This window comes from Cnephaeus nilssonii (assembly GCF_951640355.1).
Source record: "Cnephaeus nilssonii genome assembly, chromosome: X".
NCBI lineage: Eukaryota > Metazoa > Chordata > Mammalia > Chiroptera > Vespertilionidae > Cnephaeus > Cnephaeus nilssonii.
The window spans coordinates 39996418-40015854 of NC_137071.1; the positions used below are offsets into that span (position 1 = coordinate 39996418).

Below are 19437 nucleotides of genomic sequence, written 5' to 3' on the forward strand. Positions count from 1 at the left end.
ATAGACCCATTACTATCCAAGGGTGCATAATTCCTGAAAAAAAAATGGGAAGGTAGGAAGGTGTAAGTAATAGAGACAAATGGAAGAAATGTCTCCTACTATTTTATTTATATACACAAAGCAGATATGTAGTCTATATTAGATCAGGTGCCAAGAAAGCAGGAGTGCTGACTCTTTAATGTTTCTGTGGTGACATCAGCATATTTGAACATATTACAGAGGCAAAATGGACATTTATGACCTTCAATGTATTTGGTGAGCTGGCTGCTGAGGGTTTCTCTACTTCAAAATCCTGAATTTAGTTTCTCAATATAATCTTATTTCTTTACTACTCTGGATCTGATATATGCTTTTACAATATACACAGATGGACAGCTTATCTTTTAGTCTATTTTTAAAAACAAACTTCAATTTGCAGATTGAAGAATTGGTGGAGAGAGCCTAAGATAGTAACATACTTGGTTTATATTATATACAAGAAAGAGGTGGGAGTTTTTTATGCTTGAGTGAATTTTTAGGGACATTGTGCATTCAAGCCTTCCATTGTTCTAGAAATATGTGTATCTCTTCAAAAACAATAGGAAATCTCAAACAAGAGGGAGAATTTAAGTGCAATGAAATGTATTAAGTTATTTCTCACTATCCCTTCTAATGTAATATTCCTTTGACCTGAGCATAATGTTTAGCTTTGTTAGTGACTCTAATGAAATTCAAAAGTATTATTTCATTATCACATGAATTCTACTTATTTCTCCTTTGTGGATATATGAACAATTCACATTGGAACAGATTTTTCACAAACTATAAAGTGAACTTTATCTCCTGTCAAATCAAAGAAATAAATTGCCCAGGACAAAAAGGGAGTAAGAACAGTTAGATCATATTAGTGCAGGAATTAGGCTAATGCCCATTTCCATCTGCTTGTTTAAATGCTCATTCATCCAAAGTCTTCATATATTAATCAATCTACCTATCTGTCCATCAGGTATTGGTTGAGAACTTTTTGAGTGCTGGTATTGGAGATAAAGTTAAATAATGTAGAGGTCTGAAGGGAAATAGATAATATTATTCCCTTCCCTTTCAGATTCATGAACCAATTCAGAAAGAGAAAGAGATGTTTGTGGTCAAATGTGAACTTACTGAAAAGGTTAATTGGAAAACCGAATTTGGTTATTCAATTAAGTGGGCTTCCTAATACTCCTTTTGTAATATATAGGTTTTCTATCCTGTCATTAACATATATGGCCAATATTAGCCATCTTTCTTTTCAAGGACAGAATCTTTTCCACAATGGAATAGTAAATCTGTTTGCACCCCTTTGTATGGTCAGATAGATTCAAGAGAGAGAAGATTCAGAAAAGGCTTAATTGAGTATGTTTAGTGTTGTTTTTTCTCAAATTCAGTTTGGTGGGGGTAAAACCAGAGGTGGCTATAAACATCCCTTTCATTCTTTTCCATCTTGAGGTATAGAATGGAAATTACCTTCCTTCTCTGAGAACATGAGAAGTTGAGGAATGTCTTGGGCCTAATCTTGGCAATGTTCATTAACATGACAATGAGTAGTTTATTGTCTTTAGAGTATAGGATGTAGCTTAGGAAGAAGCAGATAATGAAGCCCATGCATTGATATCATTATTAATTTTAAAAAATGTGACATCTTTTTAAAATATTTATTGAAAGCTAATGTGTCTGCTGGGTGTTCTGGGGAGTATAAAGGAACAATAGTACTATGTTATTATCATTTCCTGCTTACTAGGAACCTAGAGTCTAGTTGGGGATACAATCTTCCACAAATTAAAGATAAGTAAATAAGATGCAATTTCTGGTGAGTTCCAAAAAGCAAAACAGACAGTACTGGAGAAGTTCAGAGGTTGAAGGGGTGCAGAAAGTGAGAGGTACCGAAAGGAGCTAATCAAAGAAGTGTTGTGGAGAAGGTGAATGTTTGATTGGGCTTTGAACAGATGGATAGAAGGAGGCAGAGTTTTGGGGAGGGAAGTTCCAAAACATGAGAAGGGACACAAAGAATATGCATATTGAGACATATGGGGGATGGTGAATAAATTACCCTACTTGAAATAAGTTTGTTGGATAATGGGAGATGAGTCTGGAAAAATGTTTTGAGGCCATATTTTAAATGACCATGTTGGCTGAGTTAAGAAGTCATGGGCTTGATCTTTTGGGAAGGAGGGAGGTATTAAAGTATTTTAAACAACAGAATAGCATGGTAATATTAGTTATTTAGAAGCCCACTCTTATAACACCAATGTGGAAGATAAACTAGAGGGGAACAAATGGAATAAAGATGAGAGCAGTTAGGAGGCTAATGCTATCATCAGAGATAATAGGGACTAGCCCTAGGGCAGTGGCAATGGAAAGTCAAAATGAGAGATATAAGACTTTGTATTCTTTTACAGCCATTAATGGAAAGCTCTATGCCAACCTCAAGGGTCTTACCATGTACAAAGGAGAACGAGTGGCCTGGTACATGCTAGCCATGGGCCAAGATATTGACCTGCACACTGTCCACTTCCATGCAGAGAGCTTCCTCTATCGGGTGAGCTAGAAAGAGGGCTGAGTCCCTCAAGGGTGATTAGTGGAGTGCCTTAAGAGCCACTGAGGAAGAAGGGAATAGCAAAGAACAAAATAATTAGTTAAAAGAGGAGAAGTCTTGTACATGGAACATTGGGCTGGAAATTCTACTTTGACTCGAATATCCCAGCATCACTTCTATCTGAAACAAGTTGCTCATTTATGGAGTAGGGGTATTGAAGGAATAAATGTAATTGGTTCTCAGTCAAGGACTCGAGACACAATGAGCTGTTATTGCAAGATCTATGAATTTCAGTGTTGTCTCAGAATCTGAAAATACTTCATATATTATAATAAGAACTTCAATTGAGGAGTTTATAACAAAACATGTAGGTTTTGAAGAAGATTTAGTCTTAAGAAAAGGGACAGAGTTGGGGGCATTGATATAAATGTAAAGATCTAGAAGTGCTGAGAAAAGTGGTGATATGAAGAATAAACTATTTTGATTTTCATCGCTAAAGAAAATATGTGACTCCTTCCCAGAGTTCAAGGCTTAAGCCCAGTTCCCCAGATTTAATTCCCAGTTTAGTTGCTTAGAGGTAGCTTCACTATCTTTTATTTTGGAATACTTGAAGAATAAGTAGGAGGAGAAAAAGTACCCTCTATTGATTTAGTTTGTGTGGGCAGGTTCATTGGGAAGATAAATAAGGTGAACTATTTAAGCTACTCTCTGGTCTATAAATTGGAGTCCCATGTACCTAATATGTACTTCCAAGACTACTGATTTTTATAAACTGTGAGGTGATCTCTATACTATCCACTTCCTCTTCACCCCCAATATCTCTTGCAGAATGGAAAGACCTACAGGGCAGATGTGGTGGATTTATTCCCAGGGACCTTTGAGGTTGTGGAGATGGTGGCCAGCAACCCTGGGACATGGCTTATTCACTGCCATGTTACTGACCATGTCCATGCTGGCATGGAAACTCTCTTTACTGTTTTATCCCAAAGAGGTAAGAACTAACTACCCAAGTTGTGCCATCTTCTGGCACTTGTCTAGCCTGTTGAAAACAGATAATCCTAAAAAGTCTCACCTGTTCTTCTAATCCCAGGAGAACCAGAATTTAAGACAGCATAGGTGTTCTCTCATCCAATATTTCTTATTCTCCATTACCCCCTTGCTCTTGCCTCCTTCTAATTTCTTTTATACCCATTGAGCTCAAATCAATTGAAACTGCCTGAAACTACTTGGGTTTTAGTCATTTATGCTTAATGCAGACTTTCTTACTTTGAAATATATTTATTTTGTATATAAATTTATTACTTAGAATTAATTAAAGTCACTATTTCAAGAAATTTTGTTAATGAATCCAGTTTATAAAAATAAGAAAAATAATTCTAATAATCATTCTTTACTTGATTTTTCTTGTGTAGATTATGAAAGGCAGTTCTTTCTGTCCTAGAACAACTCTGTCTAAGGCTGGAAAGAAATAATAGCCTTTGATTACAGCTTATCTCAGACAGAATTGCTACCAAGAGAAAAAAAATTTTTTCTTATGATTGTTTAATATGGAAAGAGAATAAGTGGGGTAGTTTCTTTACCAATAAATCTTTGTTAGTCGCCAAGAATGTAGAAGGGTAGGCTGTGTTGGATTATATGCCTTTGGGTCATTAAAGGGTTAAGTCTCTCACTTCTTAAGCCTTTCTACCTGAGTTCAGTTCTTAGCATTATGCCCCTTACAAAAGGCCATATAAAATCTCCTGGGGCCCACATGAATCCAGGAAAATTTTCCTCATGTGCTTTGTTTTATTTTTAAAATATATTTTATTGATTTTTTTACAGAGAGGAAGGGAGAGGGAGAGGGATAGAAAGTTAGAAACATCGATGAGAGAGAAACATCGATTCAGCTGCCTCCTGCACACCCCCCACTGTGGATGTGCCCGCAACGAAGGTACATGCCCTTGACCGGAATCAAACCTGGGACCCTTCAGTCCACAGGCCAACGCTCTACCCACTGAGCCAAACCAGTTAGGGCTCCTGTGCTTTGTTTTAAAGTGCCATATGGTTTTGAAAAATAGTGGTATTAAGGTAGATATTCTAGGATTGCCAACAATTGGCACTCTGTCAAAAATAGAAAGTGGAAGAAAGCCTTCAGGCATTCAAAAAGACTAGCAAACCAGGGTAGGGATTATAATTCTGCTGTTTATCCTGTGGTGGTAGACAAATAGTTGTACGCTATGATTTCCCGTGTGTTTAAAAAGTATTGTCCTCTGGTAAACCATACTGCTAGAATGTGGCTTCCACATACTACTCTAGTACTATTTCCTACCACCCAGATAAGCACACAAATCTTTGTTGTGCTGTCAGCCCTTAGAACCAAAGTCAAGTGATGAATTGATGTGTCATCAAAATGCTGAGAGTGAAGGATAGGTGATCAGGTAAGGGGCTTGAGGAGAGTGGCCAAATGTTTGAAATAAGCACTCTGGGAAGTTTACTCTTAGTACTGGGAAATAAATTATTGCCTGGAAGCTTTGAGGGCTTATTTAAAGTTGGGCACAAAGAATAATGATCTTTATATTGTACTTGTGTGATTTTTCTCCACCAGCATTTAGTATACCAGACAAAATACAGGGAAATTATAATTACTGCATTTTTTGTAGATTATTATAACACTCCTTGTAAGTTTGTAGTTGAGTTGACAGAACATGGAGTCTAACCTGACCAAGAAGGAAAGTAAAGACAGGATAAAGCTGGCATGTTAGGAAAAAAAGTGAAGGGTGCAGGAGCTAGAGGTCTTCATGAGAGGGAAATAACAGGTGAAATGAAATAAATAGTGTTAGAGTACAAAAAGGATAGAACGCTGTTGCTAGATTTTTGATATGGAGCAGTGTTGCATAAAAGTCCAATGTGATCATGGTAGTAGTTGTGGAAAAGTTATTGGGGTTAAGAAGTTCAGAAATGGTGAGGCTTGAGTGTTGGATGATGGATCAATACCCATAGTGAGAACTGAGGAGAGGAAGACTGAGCCAGGTATTAAAGATTTCCATGAATGAAAAGAACTGCTAAGAACATTGACAAGAAGTGGTATGGTTATTCTAGCTAAATAATATGAGCTTCAAAAGAGATAGGTCTTTACAAAAAGGAGAGGAGCAATAATCTCAAAGCACTGAGAGTATGTAAAGGAAGCATAGTCCTTAGAGAAGAACTCAGCCTCATTAAAGCAAGAAGAGGATGAAAAGTTGAATATGTAGGGGATTCCTGAAGGGAGGGTGGAAAGGGTGACAAAAAGAGTAATAATGGTAATAGAGGAAGTGCCAATAAATATGTAAATAATGCATAGGGATGGCTTACCTTTCTCCTAAGTTTATGCACTTGCTCAAATTTTGTGTCACTACTCAAAATCAAATTTACATACCAATATTGACTTTGACCATAAGTTAGGTAAGCCCAGGTACCTTCATTTTTTGTTATCTTACCCCAGAGATTTCCCCAACCAGTGCCAACCTCCCACAGTGATCCTATAGATTGATAGGAAGAATAACACGACTAACTTCTTGTCTTTTTTTTTCTCTCTAGAACACTTAAGCATTATCACCACCATTACTAATGACATTGGAAAAGGTAAGAAGAGTGATTCACAGACTGGGTAGTTATATCCAATGTACATTTGTGGAAAGGTGTGTGTCTCTAATATATGGGATTCACATGACTGAAAGATGGATAGAAGTACTAGGAGAAAGCATTCTAATATTTCTGCAAAACTTCAGAAGCCAGGAATTTCAGTTTCAGCTTCCCTCAGTAGGTTTATTCTCTCTGGCCTCTACCCCAACCTCCTGAGTTGAAGGCTGAAGAAAGTTTGAGGTCTTACTGGGTTGGGTATGAATATACTGTAGCACAGTCATGAATTGTCCATAGAGAGTGTGAAACTAGAACAAATACCATAGAGTCTGTACCAGGTATTTTTATTCTTGCATCTATGGAATACCAAACAGTTTACTCTTTAGAACCAGTCATTTCTTTCCTATAAGAAAATACAGGTTCTTGTTCTATCTAGCATAGGTGCAAATAGTGATTTCATTTCCCACCCCATTTGTACTTGAACTAAGATTCAGAAAGATTCAAAAGTTATGAGATGTTCTTTATTATCCATAAATGAGTGAGATCATGTGGTATTTTTCTTTCATTGACTGACTTATTTCACTTAACATAATGTTCTCCAATTCCATCCAGGTTGCTGCAAATGATGAGAACATTATAAAATTGAACAAAAAGATAGATACAGAGACAGTAAAGCATCAAACAGACTGTCAAATTACAGGGGGAAGGTTAGGGAGAGGTGGGGGAGATAAGAGATCAATCAAAGGACTTGTATGCATGCATATAAGCATAACCAATGGACGCAAAACTCTGGGGGGTGAGGGCATATATGGGAGTGGGGTGGGGGGGCAATGGTAAGATATGTACACATATAATACCTTAATAAAAAAATTGAAAAAAAAACAAAAAAAACAAAAGTTATGAGAGATAGAAAGAATATTAGAGATTATCAGTTTAGTTGGAAATTTTTTCAGCTGTGTTTGGAAATTTTCTAATGATCTGCCTATGTATCTTATAAACTGGCAACCATGGAACTAGGATGTATCCTGGAGGGGTTGTGAAGAGGCAAGATGAGGTTCAGAGTGGATCACCATACATACATATGCATGTATTTCATCTTGTTTCACTTCTTTAAGAACATACGTTCATCCAGTTAAATATTCATTGAACAGATTCTGAGTGTCAGGGACATCAAATAAAACATAGATACTATATTTCAAGAGGTTGGTGTCTAAAAAATGGAATGAGACAGAAAAATAATAATTGCAATGTTAGATGCTATGTGTTGTTTTAAAAAGGCAAACAGTAATAACATCTATCAATTATTGTGCATACTAACTCACTTAAACTTCACAATAAACCTCTGAGTTAAGTACAGTTGTTATCCCCTAAAAAAATAGGTGACTGAAGTGCAGAAATGAGGGAGGATTAGATAACTTATCCCAAGCAAGTAAATTGTGAGAGTTTAAACAGTACAGATACTTTGAAAACACACAAAAAAGGAGCTTTAACTGTCCAGCTGAATTAAAGCTTTACAAAGACCTGTAACATTTAAATTGGGGATAGAAAGGTGAGGAGGAAGAAAGGGTGTTCAAGCAAAAGGAGGAGTATAAGAGTGTCTTGGAGGTCTAAAAGAGGATCACTTATTCTGGGGAACAATTGAGTTGCTGTAGCTGAAGAGTAGTAGATAAGGCTAGGAAAGTAGGTTAGAGTTTGATTGTGAAAGTGTGAATACCTGACTGACTTGAATATGAGCTTTACTCCATAGGTTAATTGGAGATCATTAAAAGTTTGCATTCCAGGAACTCAGACAATCAAATATTTCACCTAAAAAGATCAATGTGACATCAGTGTTATCATGACTCAAAGAGGTGACAGCACGGTGGCAGGTCCAATGGTCTTATCAGTTAGATCATTGAGTCAAACTTCTTCCCTAGAGTTTCTACTTACTGTTTTTAATTCTTCCTTTTAGAACCATACAAACCAAATCCAATTGTTTTTACATCATAAGCCTTGATATATTTCTATCAAGGCTCTTCCTACTTTGAGTCTTAGCTCTTTCCATAGGCGGATTAGGGCCTCAATGATTCCTAAGGACTTTCTTAGCTATAACATGTTGTTATAAGAAGTCACTGTAACCTCTGAGTCTGTTTTCACCAGCTGGTATTTTTAGGGATGGGGACAGTTCCTCTGTTTTATTTGGATAGAATTGTTTTTTCTCTTTTAGTGGTAGATTGCAAGTGACCTTTAATGTATGCTCCAGCCCAGGGTTCCCATTTTCCTCTTGTTCCATTTCAGCAGCAATCTCCAAAGACTTTAGAGAAGACAATGTGAGGATGCTGGGCATGCAGATCCCTGTAAAGGATATCGAGATGCTTGTTTCTGTCATAATTGCCACGGGTGTCACTCTTCTGCTCATTGCCCTGGCTCTTGGTGGTGTGGTCTGGCACCAACATCGTCAAAAAAAATTACGGCGCAACAGGAGGTCGATCCTAGATGATAATTTTAAGCTTCTGTCCCTCAAGAACTAACAGCTGAATATTGGCACTGCACATCTGGAATGCTCCCTCAGCAGGCCATGTACTAGAAGATGACCCCACTGTAAAAGGAGCATGGGTGGTAGTCAGGCATAGGAGGGAATAAAACTTATCTGGGGTTTTTTCCACTTATTTATTTACATAGAAATGCTATATTCCTTTTTTTTTTCTTTAAGTTTTTTTGCTCCACTTGGGAATGGGGCTAGGTGAGTCCTCTAAAATTATATATCACAAATTTCAATGGCTAGATTCTATCACTCACTGACACTTGGAAGATCTGGAAATTTCTAAAACCTGATCCTTCTCACAAAGTACGTACCAAGAATAAAACACATTGAATAGGTTTTTACTTTTTTCCAAGACCTAGCCTAATTCAATTTCAACCAAGACAAAATAGTTGTGAATATAATCTACATCTAAACTAAGGACTAAGCAAATAGGCATGATGGGGGGATTAGTGGGGTTAGATTTGGAGATCCAAATTGTGTTTTAATTATATGAAGGAAACTATTTCGGAAAAGTGGGTAGATAGTGGTTGCCATGAGTACCTTTAACTTCTGAACCCAGAAGCTCCGCAGAAAGCCAGTCCTCCAATTTACTAGTACAATCATACTGAAGGGAATGTTAAGTGTCTTGTCCATATTTTAGACATAAATTCCTATACATTAAAGTACTTGTTAAAACACTGTAAGAGTGAACTTGATGATTTTGATGTTTCCTCTTGCCTCTGGAAAGCTGTGACTGTGATTGAAACACTCTATGGTGTGGGGAGGAGTGGGTATAGAATGCCTGCAAGCTTGTTTTTTGGACATGAAAACGCTGTCCCAGAGGAAGCCTGAAAATCAGAATGGTGGCTAACATCTTTTTCCCTATAGGTGCCAAAAGTAATCTTAATGCCAAGAAAAGTTTCCAAAGGAAAATAGAGCACTGCAGTCAGGATGAAACCTGTCCACTTGGCAAGGAAAGGAGGACATAGATCCCATGGGCTCTTTTGGTAGTTGAGGATATAGGAGGTCTACTTGAAATTCTGGGGGCCTCTTTGAAACACAAAGTCCTTCCTTTTGTCACCTTAAAACAATATTCTTTTGTCACCTGCAAGTTCAAGCCTATTCAAAACTTTGGTAAGAGACCACAGACAAGAGAGTAGGGATGGTTTAGGATGGCCCACCCTCACTACACTATCCATATTAACATTTTACATGGCAAGTAGAGAACAGAGGAGGCATCAGGGACAGTGAATACGATACATGAAATACACGGTGCTTTATACTTTACAAAGCATCTAATACCTGATTGCATTTGACTTCCTTGAGTTTTATAAGAGTGCTGTTATGTTTTACATTTGAGTAAACTAAGGATTAGAGAGAATAAGTAACTTTACCTAAGGACATTCAGCTAGAAGTTGAGCAGGGATACAAGCCTTCATCTATTGGACTCCAAATACCTGTTCCATCCTCTCATATCATGAAAACCTCTTCTATCTTATCCTTTGTGCCCACATTGACTCCAATTTTCCTATATTCAGAGCCAACCCCCTTGCATATCAAATGTAGAAACCCACAAGGCTGGTGTTCAGTTGCTATATAATGTTGAAGTTTTAAGAGAAAAATGCAGAACAGAGCTTATCTTGATTTATAGTGGTCCGTGGCTTCCTGGGGAGCTTTCTTGGAAATCAGGAACATAGCAGGAAGTGGAGGTGAGGGAAGGGTTGGATTGCTAATTATGAAATCAATTGTTAAACTTTTTAAGCCATTGCATAATCAATGCACTTAACACCAGAACTCTTTAGACTCACTATTAATAGGGATATTTTTGAAAATCCAGTACACTCTGAGGATTCCAGTCAATGATAATTATAATTTTCATTCATCTGGAAGGTTGTTAGCTTGATAATGAATCTGAGATAAGGACAGGCAAGTAGGCTAGGGATACACTTCTTCTGAGTATGTAATACTGCTCCAGATTGGGGAATGTAGGCTCAAGCCCCTGCATGCATTTCAGAAAGAGATGTATTTTTTTGTGTGGAGGGTTTGCTTCCAATGAGGATATAGGAGACATTTTTGACAATTAAGTGACACTTCTATCCATTTAATTGCTAAAGCCAGAAACCCGCAAAGTCAACACTTTAGTGATTCTTATTTGTTTTACCTAAAAATATATTTAACTGATTCATTTGTTTCTATCTTCATTGCTACAACCCCAGTCTAAAACACAGCCATCTGTTACCTGGAGTAGTGTTATAGCCTCCTGCTTACTTTCCTCACATTCACTCTAGCCCCATACCATGGATTCTCCATGAAGACAAGTGATGTTTTTAAAATATAAATTAGGCTCCCAATTCAGATAAGATTCCATAGACTCATCTCTCCCTGAAGATAAAGACACTCCAGATGAAACAATGAAATAATGAAAGAGGAAACAACATAAGGACTCAAAAAGATAAAAAGAGGTAGGCATCCTGGAGAAACAGAGCAATTGGGTATCTTTCCAACAATGAACCAAGCAGAATGCAACCAAAGGTCAAACAGAAGTCCTAGATAACCCCAGGGTGGTCTGGAGACAATGGAAACAGAGATTGAGGAGGAACTCTTCTGACACCAAGTGGCCAGAAAAGGTGCTCTTTATCTCTACAGGCTACAGATTCCTCTACCTCAGGGGAAATTTCAACGTAGTAAGCTGCTCAACCCAGAACACATTTTTCAGGCCTGCAAGCTATAATATATTTTTCCTACCCAGAAATAAGTGGCTCTGGCAGGGATCAACAGGAGTCCCAATGACACCAGAGATACCAAGCAAAACAAAAAAAGTACAATAAAATCACTGACAATTACATTATCATGCAAAATTATGCCAAAATCTGTGTGCTAAACTTAAGGTGACTTCCTCCTAAAATAGATTGTTTTGGAGATTCCAAGATGGCTATAGAATAATTGGAAGCTACATTCACCTGCTCTCAATCCCAAACTGGATATACAACTAAATTATAGAGCAATTAACCTGAATAACCAACTTAAGGCTAGCTGAACTGAAATCAAAGATTTAAAGAAGAAGCCACATAGAGAGTGGTAAGAAGAGCAGAGATACAGAAAGGGCTAGCCATCAAACCTAGATGTGGTGGCTGAGAAGCCAAAGGCAGCTGCAAAATTCCCTCCCCCTAGGAGCATGGGGTCTCAACCCCACACAGGGATCCCCAATGCAGACGAAGAGAGATGGGAAGAGGATCCCATATTGCATATGGTGGTGAAAATTAGTAGTGATTCAGACTGCCTAGGAGACCCAGATGCACCTTTCCCAGGGACATGCACTATTATTGTTACAGCACCAGACTGGGGTTTGCACTGCTGTATCCTCACCTGTTGGTGAGACCACTCTGCCATACTTGGGTCCTGTGAAGGGGTCTTCAGGCTGCACCCAGCAGTGACTTTTGGGGCCCTCTTTTTTTGGGAGAGGCTCTTAGCAGAGATTCAGACAGTGACTAAACTGTTTGTCTTTGGAAAGAGGGCTGGTCTCCCTCACATCAAGCACACAGGAGGGGGCTAAGCACTCAACTGTTGTAGTTGAGTCTTGAATGCTGCTGGACCTTTTGTGGTTGGAGTTAACATTTTAGGCTGTCTGACTGATTTTACAGGTAAACCTCAATCATCATATCTGAGCTCTGGTGTCCTCTGAAGCCCACCAGTGGTTGTGGGATTATCCATCCCCCCACCTGCTGAATCACTTGGCTGGCATCATCCTACTGAATTAAGCTGCAAAGGGGGATGAGTGTTGTGCAGAACTGAGATTTTCAGAGCATGTCTCTTGGGTAAGCCTTTGTCCAAGAATAAGACAGGCAGGTGCTGGAGTGTGTGGCTATACAGCAGGGGATCGGTGGCACCCCTGAGAGCTTATCCCTCACTACTCTGGGAAGCGGTAGAAATTCCTGTCCCCCTCCCTACAGGTTTGAAGACACTGCCCCAAATGGGAGACTTTTTGGATCAGCCCTGCCAAGTCTCAGATAACCCACTAAGCTGGGCTCAGTTCCACAAGGGAAAGCAAGAGTGGGTCAAAGCTGAAACATTCAAAGTGTGAGTCCCAGGGAATGAAGGGAGAGAGAAACCAAGATGGCGGCAGAGGTAAACACCTAAACTGCTGCCTCGCACAACAATTTCAAAACTACAACTAAAAGACAAAACGGACATCATCCAAAACCACAGGAAAGCTGGCTGAGTGGAAATTCTACAACTAGAAGGAAAGAGAAAAGCACACGGAGAATCAGAGGAGCTGCAAAAGGCTGAGGTACAGAAACACGTGTGTGGGCGGCTGAGTGCCTGGCTGGCTTTCTCTAGTGGGAAGGAGACAAAAGCTCCCAACTGCTCTGAACCCCAGTTCCGACTGCACTGAACCCCAGTTCCGGGCGAGACCCTGGGGACCCAGGCTCATATGGGGGAAATCTGGACTGTCAGGTGGAAACTCAGGGGAGCTGTGAAAGGCAGAGGTCTGGAGGTGCGCACAAGTGCGCAAAGAGAGGACTGACTGCTGAGTGCGCCACTGGCTTTCTCTAGCAGGAGGGAAACGGAAGCTCCCCACGGCGCTGAACTCCAGTTCCTGGTGAGAATCTGGGAACCCAGATTCATTGGGGGAGAAACTGGACTGTCTGGCAGCGGGCGAAACTAGAGGGCGGCTTACTCTTAGAGGTGCTTGCAGCAATTACTGAGGGACATTGAGACCCAGGGGCCTCATAGGGCAGGGCTGATGGGAAGCCAAGACTGCTCAGCCCTGAGACTCCACCCCATCCAAGCTGAGCACAGAGGCTTTTGCAATTTTGCAAGTCTTGTTTCATAAGGCTGTCTCCAGCACAGAAGTTCTCCTGGCGTAGACACAGCTGATCCTCACAGCCAATTGGCCTGGAGGTAAATTCCTCCCAGTGATACCAACAACAATAAAAAACTTAACTACAACAAGGCTGTACACACAGGCCACAAAGGGGTGCACCAAGAGTGTCCACTTCAGGTAACTGGGGAGGCTGAGCCCCTGGGCCATATAGGACACCTAGCACACAAAGCTACCCTACCAACTCAGGGAAGCAGTGAAAATGTGGAGACAAAGAAACAAATCACAAACGAAAGAAATGGAGGAAAACAAACAAGTGGATATAGAGTTCAAAACCACAGTTATAAGGTTTTTCAAAAATTTCCTAGAAAAGGGCGATAAATTTAGCAAGACCCTCGAGGATGTGAAAAAGGACAAACTAGAAATTAAACATACACTGACTGAAATAAAAAATACACAGAGACCCAACAGCAGACTAGAGGAATGCAAGAATCAAGTCAAAGATTTGAAATACAAAGAAGCAAAAAACACTCAACCATAAAAGCAAAAAGAAAAAAGAATCCAAAAAATTTGAAGATAGTGTAAGAAGCCTCTGGGACAACTTCAAGCGTACCAACATCAGAATAATGGGGGTACCAGAAGAAGAGAGAGAGCAAGATACTGAAAACCTATTTGAAGAAATAATGACTGAAAACTTCCCCCACCTGGTGAAAGAAATAGACTGACAAGCCCAGGAAGTGCACAGAACCCCAAACAAGATGAATCCAAAGAGGACCACACCAAGACACTTCATAATTAAAATGCCAAGAGCAAAAGACAAAGAGAGAATATTAAAAGCAGCAAGAGAAAAACAGTTAATTACCTACAGAGGAGCACCCATATGATTGTCAGCTGATTTCTCAACAGAAACTATGCAGGCCATACAGGAGTGGCAAGAAATATTCAAAGTGATGAATAGCAAGAAACTACAACCAAGATTACTCTACCCAGCAAATCAAGAACCTACAACCAAGATTACTCTACCTCATTCAGAATTGAAGGTCAGATAAAAAGCTTCACAGATAAGAAAAGGCTAAAGGAGATCATCACCACCAAACCAGTATTATATGAAATGCTGAAAGGTATTCTTTAAGAAGAGGAAGAAGAAGAAAAAGGTAAAGATAAAAATTATGAACAACAAAAACATGGCTATCAACAAGTGAATCTAAAAATCAAGTGAATTAAAAATCTGATAAACAGAATAAGCTGGTGAATATAATAGAATCAGGGGCATAGAAAGGGAGTGGACTGAAAATTCTCAGGGGGAAAAGGGTGTGGGGGTGTGGGAAGAGACTGGACAAAAATCGTACACCTATGGATGAGGACAGTGGGGAGGTAAGGGCAGAGGGTGGGGTGGGAACCGGGTGGAAGGGAGCTATGGGGGGAAAAAGTGGAACAATTGTAATAATCTGAACAATAAAGATTTATTAAATTAAAATAAAAGTTTGAGTCCCTCAGAGGCTATTGTCTGGAACTGGGATGAAGTTCTTTTTCCCTCCTGCAGACTAGACTGACATCACCCCCAATGGAAGACTCTTTTGATCTGTCCTCCTGAACTCTGGTGGCTTTGCCCTATTGAGCTTTCTCCTGCAGAGGTGACTGATGGCCTTTTTGAACCTGAACCTGCAGCAAGGCTCCCAGAGGAACCTGGAAACTGGCATAGGCTGAGTAGTTTGGCTCTGGAGTAGGGACCACTTTCCACTCATTGAGTGACCAACAAGGTAGACCCAAAATAGGGGACCCACAAGACATGTCCTCCTTATTTCAGTTGTTCTACTATACTGAGCTCACAACCTGTGGAAGGGGTTGTGGTTTGTGGCCAACCTGGGACCTCTACAGTCTTTCGTTGGAAAGGTCTGGAAGAAGACGAGGCAACCTCATGGGGAAGAGGAGTAGCTGACAAGTGGAGGCAGACCTTAGGGAGCCTCAGTCCTTTTATAGATATGCCCTCTAAGCTGAAGAAAGCTGACCCTTATACATAGATTGGCCACTCCCAAGCACTTCCAAGCACAGTAGGTACAGCCACAAACAGTGAACAGCATGATAGCTCCAGAGAGGTAGCCCATAGCTGGTAACACACAATGTCTGAAATCAATCTGTACCTGAACCTGGCCTAAGTGGACCTAGAACCAACAAAACCAGTGGTGGGCTTCACATGACACTAGAGCTCAATGTATCTAGCCACACATAAGGCAGACCCAAAATAGAAATTCTGGCAGGCACCAGACCATACTGGCAAAAACTCCAAATCAAGGGCAGACCATGTACAGCATCTCATATATGGTCATTGAAGTTTACCCATATAGTCAGTCAGACAACCTAAATGGTTAGCTCCAACCACAAAAGGGCCAGCAGCATTCAAGACTCAACTACAACAGAAGTGTATACATAACCCACAAGAAATATTTCTGGAGCACTGAGCTCAGGTGATCTAGAAGTTTGTGCCACTGAGCCCAACAAGACACCTTCATCATAAAACCATTGTAACAAACTTCAGAGTCATAGCAGATGTACCTTATACACAGAGGCAAAATGGGGTGACAAAGAAATATGCCCTAAATAAAAGAACAAGAGACCCCAGTAAAAGAATTAAATGAAATGGAAGCAACCAAAATACCAGATATCAAGTTTAAAACAATGGTTACAATAATACTCAAGGAACATAGAAGAAAAATGGATGATCTCAGTGAGTATTTAAAAAAAAAAGATAGTAAGCAATAAAAAAGTTCATGGAAAATATGAAAAATAACCAGTGAAAACTTTTTTAAAAATACAATACCTGAAATGAAAAATATACTAGAAGGAATCAACAGCAACTTAGATGATTCAGAGAATTGAATCAACAATTCAGAAGACAAGATAACAGTAAGCACCCAAGCAGACCATGAAAAATAAAAGATAATTTTAAAAATGAGGAATGTCTAAGGGACCTCTGAGGTAACATCAAGCATAACATCATAGAATTACCAGAAGGAAAAGAGAGTGAGCAAGGGATTGAGAACCTGCTTGAAGAAATAATGGGTGAAAACTTCCCTAACCTGAGAGGGGTGAAGGAAAAAGTCACACATGTTTTGGAAGCACAGAGAGTCCCAATCAAGATGAACCCAAAGAGACCCACACAAAGACACATCATAGTTAAAATTGCAAAGATGCAAGACAAAGAGAGAACCTTAAAGACAGTGAACTAGAGAGAGAGTTACCTGAAAGAGAGTTCCCATAAGGCTGTCATCTTTGTTCTCAACAGAAACAATTCAGGCCAGAAGAAATTGGCATGAAGTATTCAAAGTGATGAAGAGCAAGGTCCTGCAACCAAAACCATTCTATCCAGCAAGGATATCATTTAAAATTGAAGGTCAAATAAAGACTTTCCCAGACAAAAAAAAAAAAAGGCAGCTCGTTCCCTGCTGCCACGGAGTTGCACAGAGGGGGAGGCATGGGTGCATTCAAGATTTGGCTCTACCCATAACCCACTGCCATGGTCAAGGTATGCATTGCTGTCAGAGGAGTAATGAATGTTAATACTGCTTTACAGGAGGTGCTGAAGACCTCCCTCATCCATGATGACCTAGTGGGTGGAATTTGTGAAGCTGTCAAAGCCTTAGACAAGTGCCAAGCCCACCTTTGTGTACTTGCATCCAACTGTGATGCGCCTATTACATCAAGTTGGGGTAGGCTCTTTGTGCTGAACACCAAATCAACCTAATTAAGGTTGATGACAACAAGAAACTAGGGCAGTGGTAGGCAAACTCATTAGTAAACAGAGCCAAATATCAACAGTACAACAATTGAAATTTCTTTTGAGAGCCGAAAACCGACTTCTGTGCATGGGCCACAAAGCTTCAATAGCACTGTACGTGCGCGCCCACACGTGGTATTTTGTGGAAGAGCCACACTCAAGGGGCCAAAGAGCCATGTGTGGCTCACGAGCCACGGTTTGCTGACCACTGAACTAGGGGAATGGTAGACCTCTGTAAAATTGACAGAGAGGGAAAACCCCATAAAGTGGTTGGTTGCAGTTGTGTGTGGTAAAGGACTATGGCAAAGAGTCTTAGGCAAAGGATGTCACTGAGGAGTACTTCAGATGCAAGAAATAAACAAATAAACTTGGCTCTTGTTTATTTAAAAAAAAAAAAAAAGGCTAAAGGATTTCATTATCCCCAAACCAGTATTAGAAGAAATGTTAAAGGGACTGCTTTAAGAAGAAATAGATAGAGAAGAGAAAGACACAGGTATAAAAAATCCTATCTAATAAAAGAGTAATATGCAAATTGACCATCACTCCAAGACACAAGATGGCCACCCCCATGTGGTCAAAGATGGCTGCCCCCATGTGGACACAAGATGGCCGCCACAAGATGGCCTGCGGGGGAGGGCAGTTGTGAGCAGTTAGGGGTGACCAGGCCAGCAGAGGGGGGCAGTTGGGGGTGACCAGGCCAGCAGAGGAGGGAAGTTGGGGGAGACCAGGCCAGCAAAGGAGGGTAGTTGAGGGGGACCCAGGCCTGCAGGGGAGGGCAGTTGTAGGCGATCAGGCAAGCAGGGAGGGCAGTTAAGAGTGACCGGGCTGACAGAGGAGGGCAGTTGGGGGGGACTAGGCCTGCAGTGGAGGACAGTTGCGGGGGGACCCAGGCTTGCAGGGGAGGGCAGTTGGGGGGGACCAGGCCTGCGGGGGAGGGCAGTTGGGGGGGACCAGGCCAGCAGGGGAGGGCAGTTGTGGAGGACCAGGCCAGCAGTGGAGCGCAGTTGGGGGTGGCCAGGTCTGCAGGGAGGGCAGTTAGGGGTGACCAGGCCAGCAGGGGAGGGCAGTTGGGGGTGGCCAGGTCTACAGGGAGGGCAGTTAGGGGTGACCAGGCCAGCAGGGGAGGGGAGTTGGGGGCGACCAGGCCTGCAGGGGAGGACAGTTAGGGGCAACCAGACTGGTAGGGGAGGGCAGTTAGGGGTGACCAGGATGGCAGGGGAGGGCTGCTAGGGGCAATTGGGCTGGCCGGGGAGCAGTTAGGCATTGATCAGGCTAGCAGGGGAATGGTTAGGGGGTGATCAGGCTGGCAGGCAGAAGTGGTTAGGGGCAATCAGGCAGAGGCAGGCAAGTGGTTGTGAACCAGCAGTCCTGGATTGTGAGAGGGATGTCCAACTGCCCATTTAGGTCCGATCCCAGTGTGTGGTCAGACATCTCTCAAGGGGTCCCAGATTGGAGAGGATGCAGGCTGGGCTGAGGGACACACACACACACTCCCGTGCATGAATTTCGTGCACCGGGCCTCTAGTATATAATAAATTAGTACCTATCAATAATAACCTTAAATATAAATTAATTAAATGTTCCAATCATTGATGAGGGTAGATGAATGGATAAGAAAACATGACCCATATATATGCTGTCTATGACAGAGCCACATCAGAACAAAAGATATACACAGGCTGAAAGTGAAAGAAAGGAAAATATTCTATGCAAATGGAAATGCATAAAAAAGTGGGATAGCAATATGTGGAATCCCTTGTCACGTCCCACATGTTTCAGAGATCCCGTTCAGGTCCAGTTTCTAGAGAAGGCAGCAATCAAAATGAAAAGAGACTGGAAAAGAGTTAATTTGGGTAAATGGGGGGCCAGGCGGGAGTCCACCTCTAGGGGGAGGACTGCCACTGCCTGGCCTTTGCCATCCCTTTTATTGGGGTTCTGAGATACACCCATATCCTTTAGGCACGAAATTCCAATAATAGACAATCAGCAAAAATTTACATATGACTAACAGGTGAGAGTTGCTTTAACTACCAATGTCTCAAATAAACAACGAGTGACTAGCTCTGACCATTCAGAGCGATTAAGGTTGACCAAAGCATTCTGGATTCCCTTTTCACATTTAACTTCCAATGTCTCAATGTTTGGTTTCCGGCAGCAATACTTACATATGACAAAATAGATGACACAAA

General features: G+C 40.9%; 1 protein-coding gene and 1 pseudogene across 6 annotated transcripts in view; both read left to right on the forward strand.

The window, feature by feature from the left end:
- The window catches only part of HEPH (hephaestin), a 142910-nt gene extending 133588 nt beyond the window's left edge, over positions 1–9322 (forward strand). For 4 of the 5 annotated variants that reach the window (XM_079765744.1, XM_079765745.1, XM_079765743.1 and 1 more), the window contains exons 18-21: positions 2415–2554; positions 3380–3542; positions 6107–6151; positions 8426–9322. In XM_079765744.1, the coding sequence (XP_079621870.1) occupies positions 2415–2554; positions 3380–3542; positions 6107–6151; positions 8426–8658 (581 nt within the window). In that variant the 3' untranslated portion in view covers positions 8659–9322. The remainder of the gene's footprint in view (positions 1–2414; positions 2555–3379; positions 3543–6106; positions 6152–8425) is intronic. The other variant, XM_079765742.1, reaches the window with a different exon arrangement.
- A 7698-nt stretch (positions 9323–17020) lies between these two features.
- LOC307096175 (small ribosomal subunit protein eS12-like) lies at positions 17021–17606 on the forward strand (annotated as a pseudogene). Its single transcript has 2 exons — positions 17021–17249; positions 17466–17606. The product of its transcript is annotated as a small ribosomal subunit protein eS12-like (transcript).
- The last annotated feature ends 1831 nt before the right edge of the window (positions 17607–19437 follow it).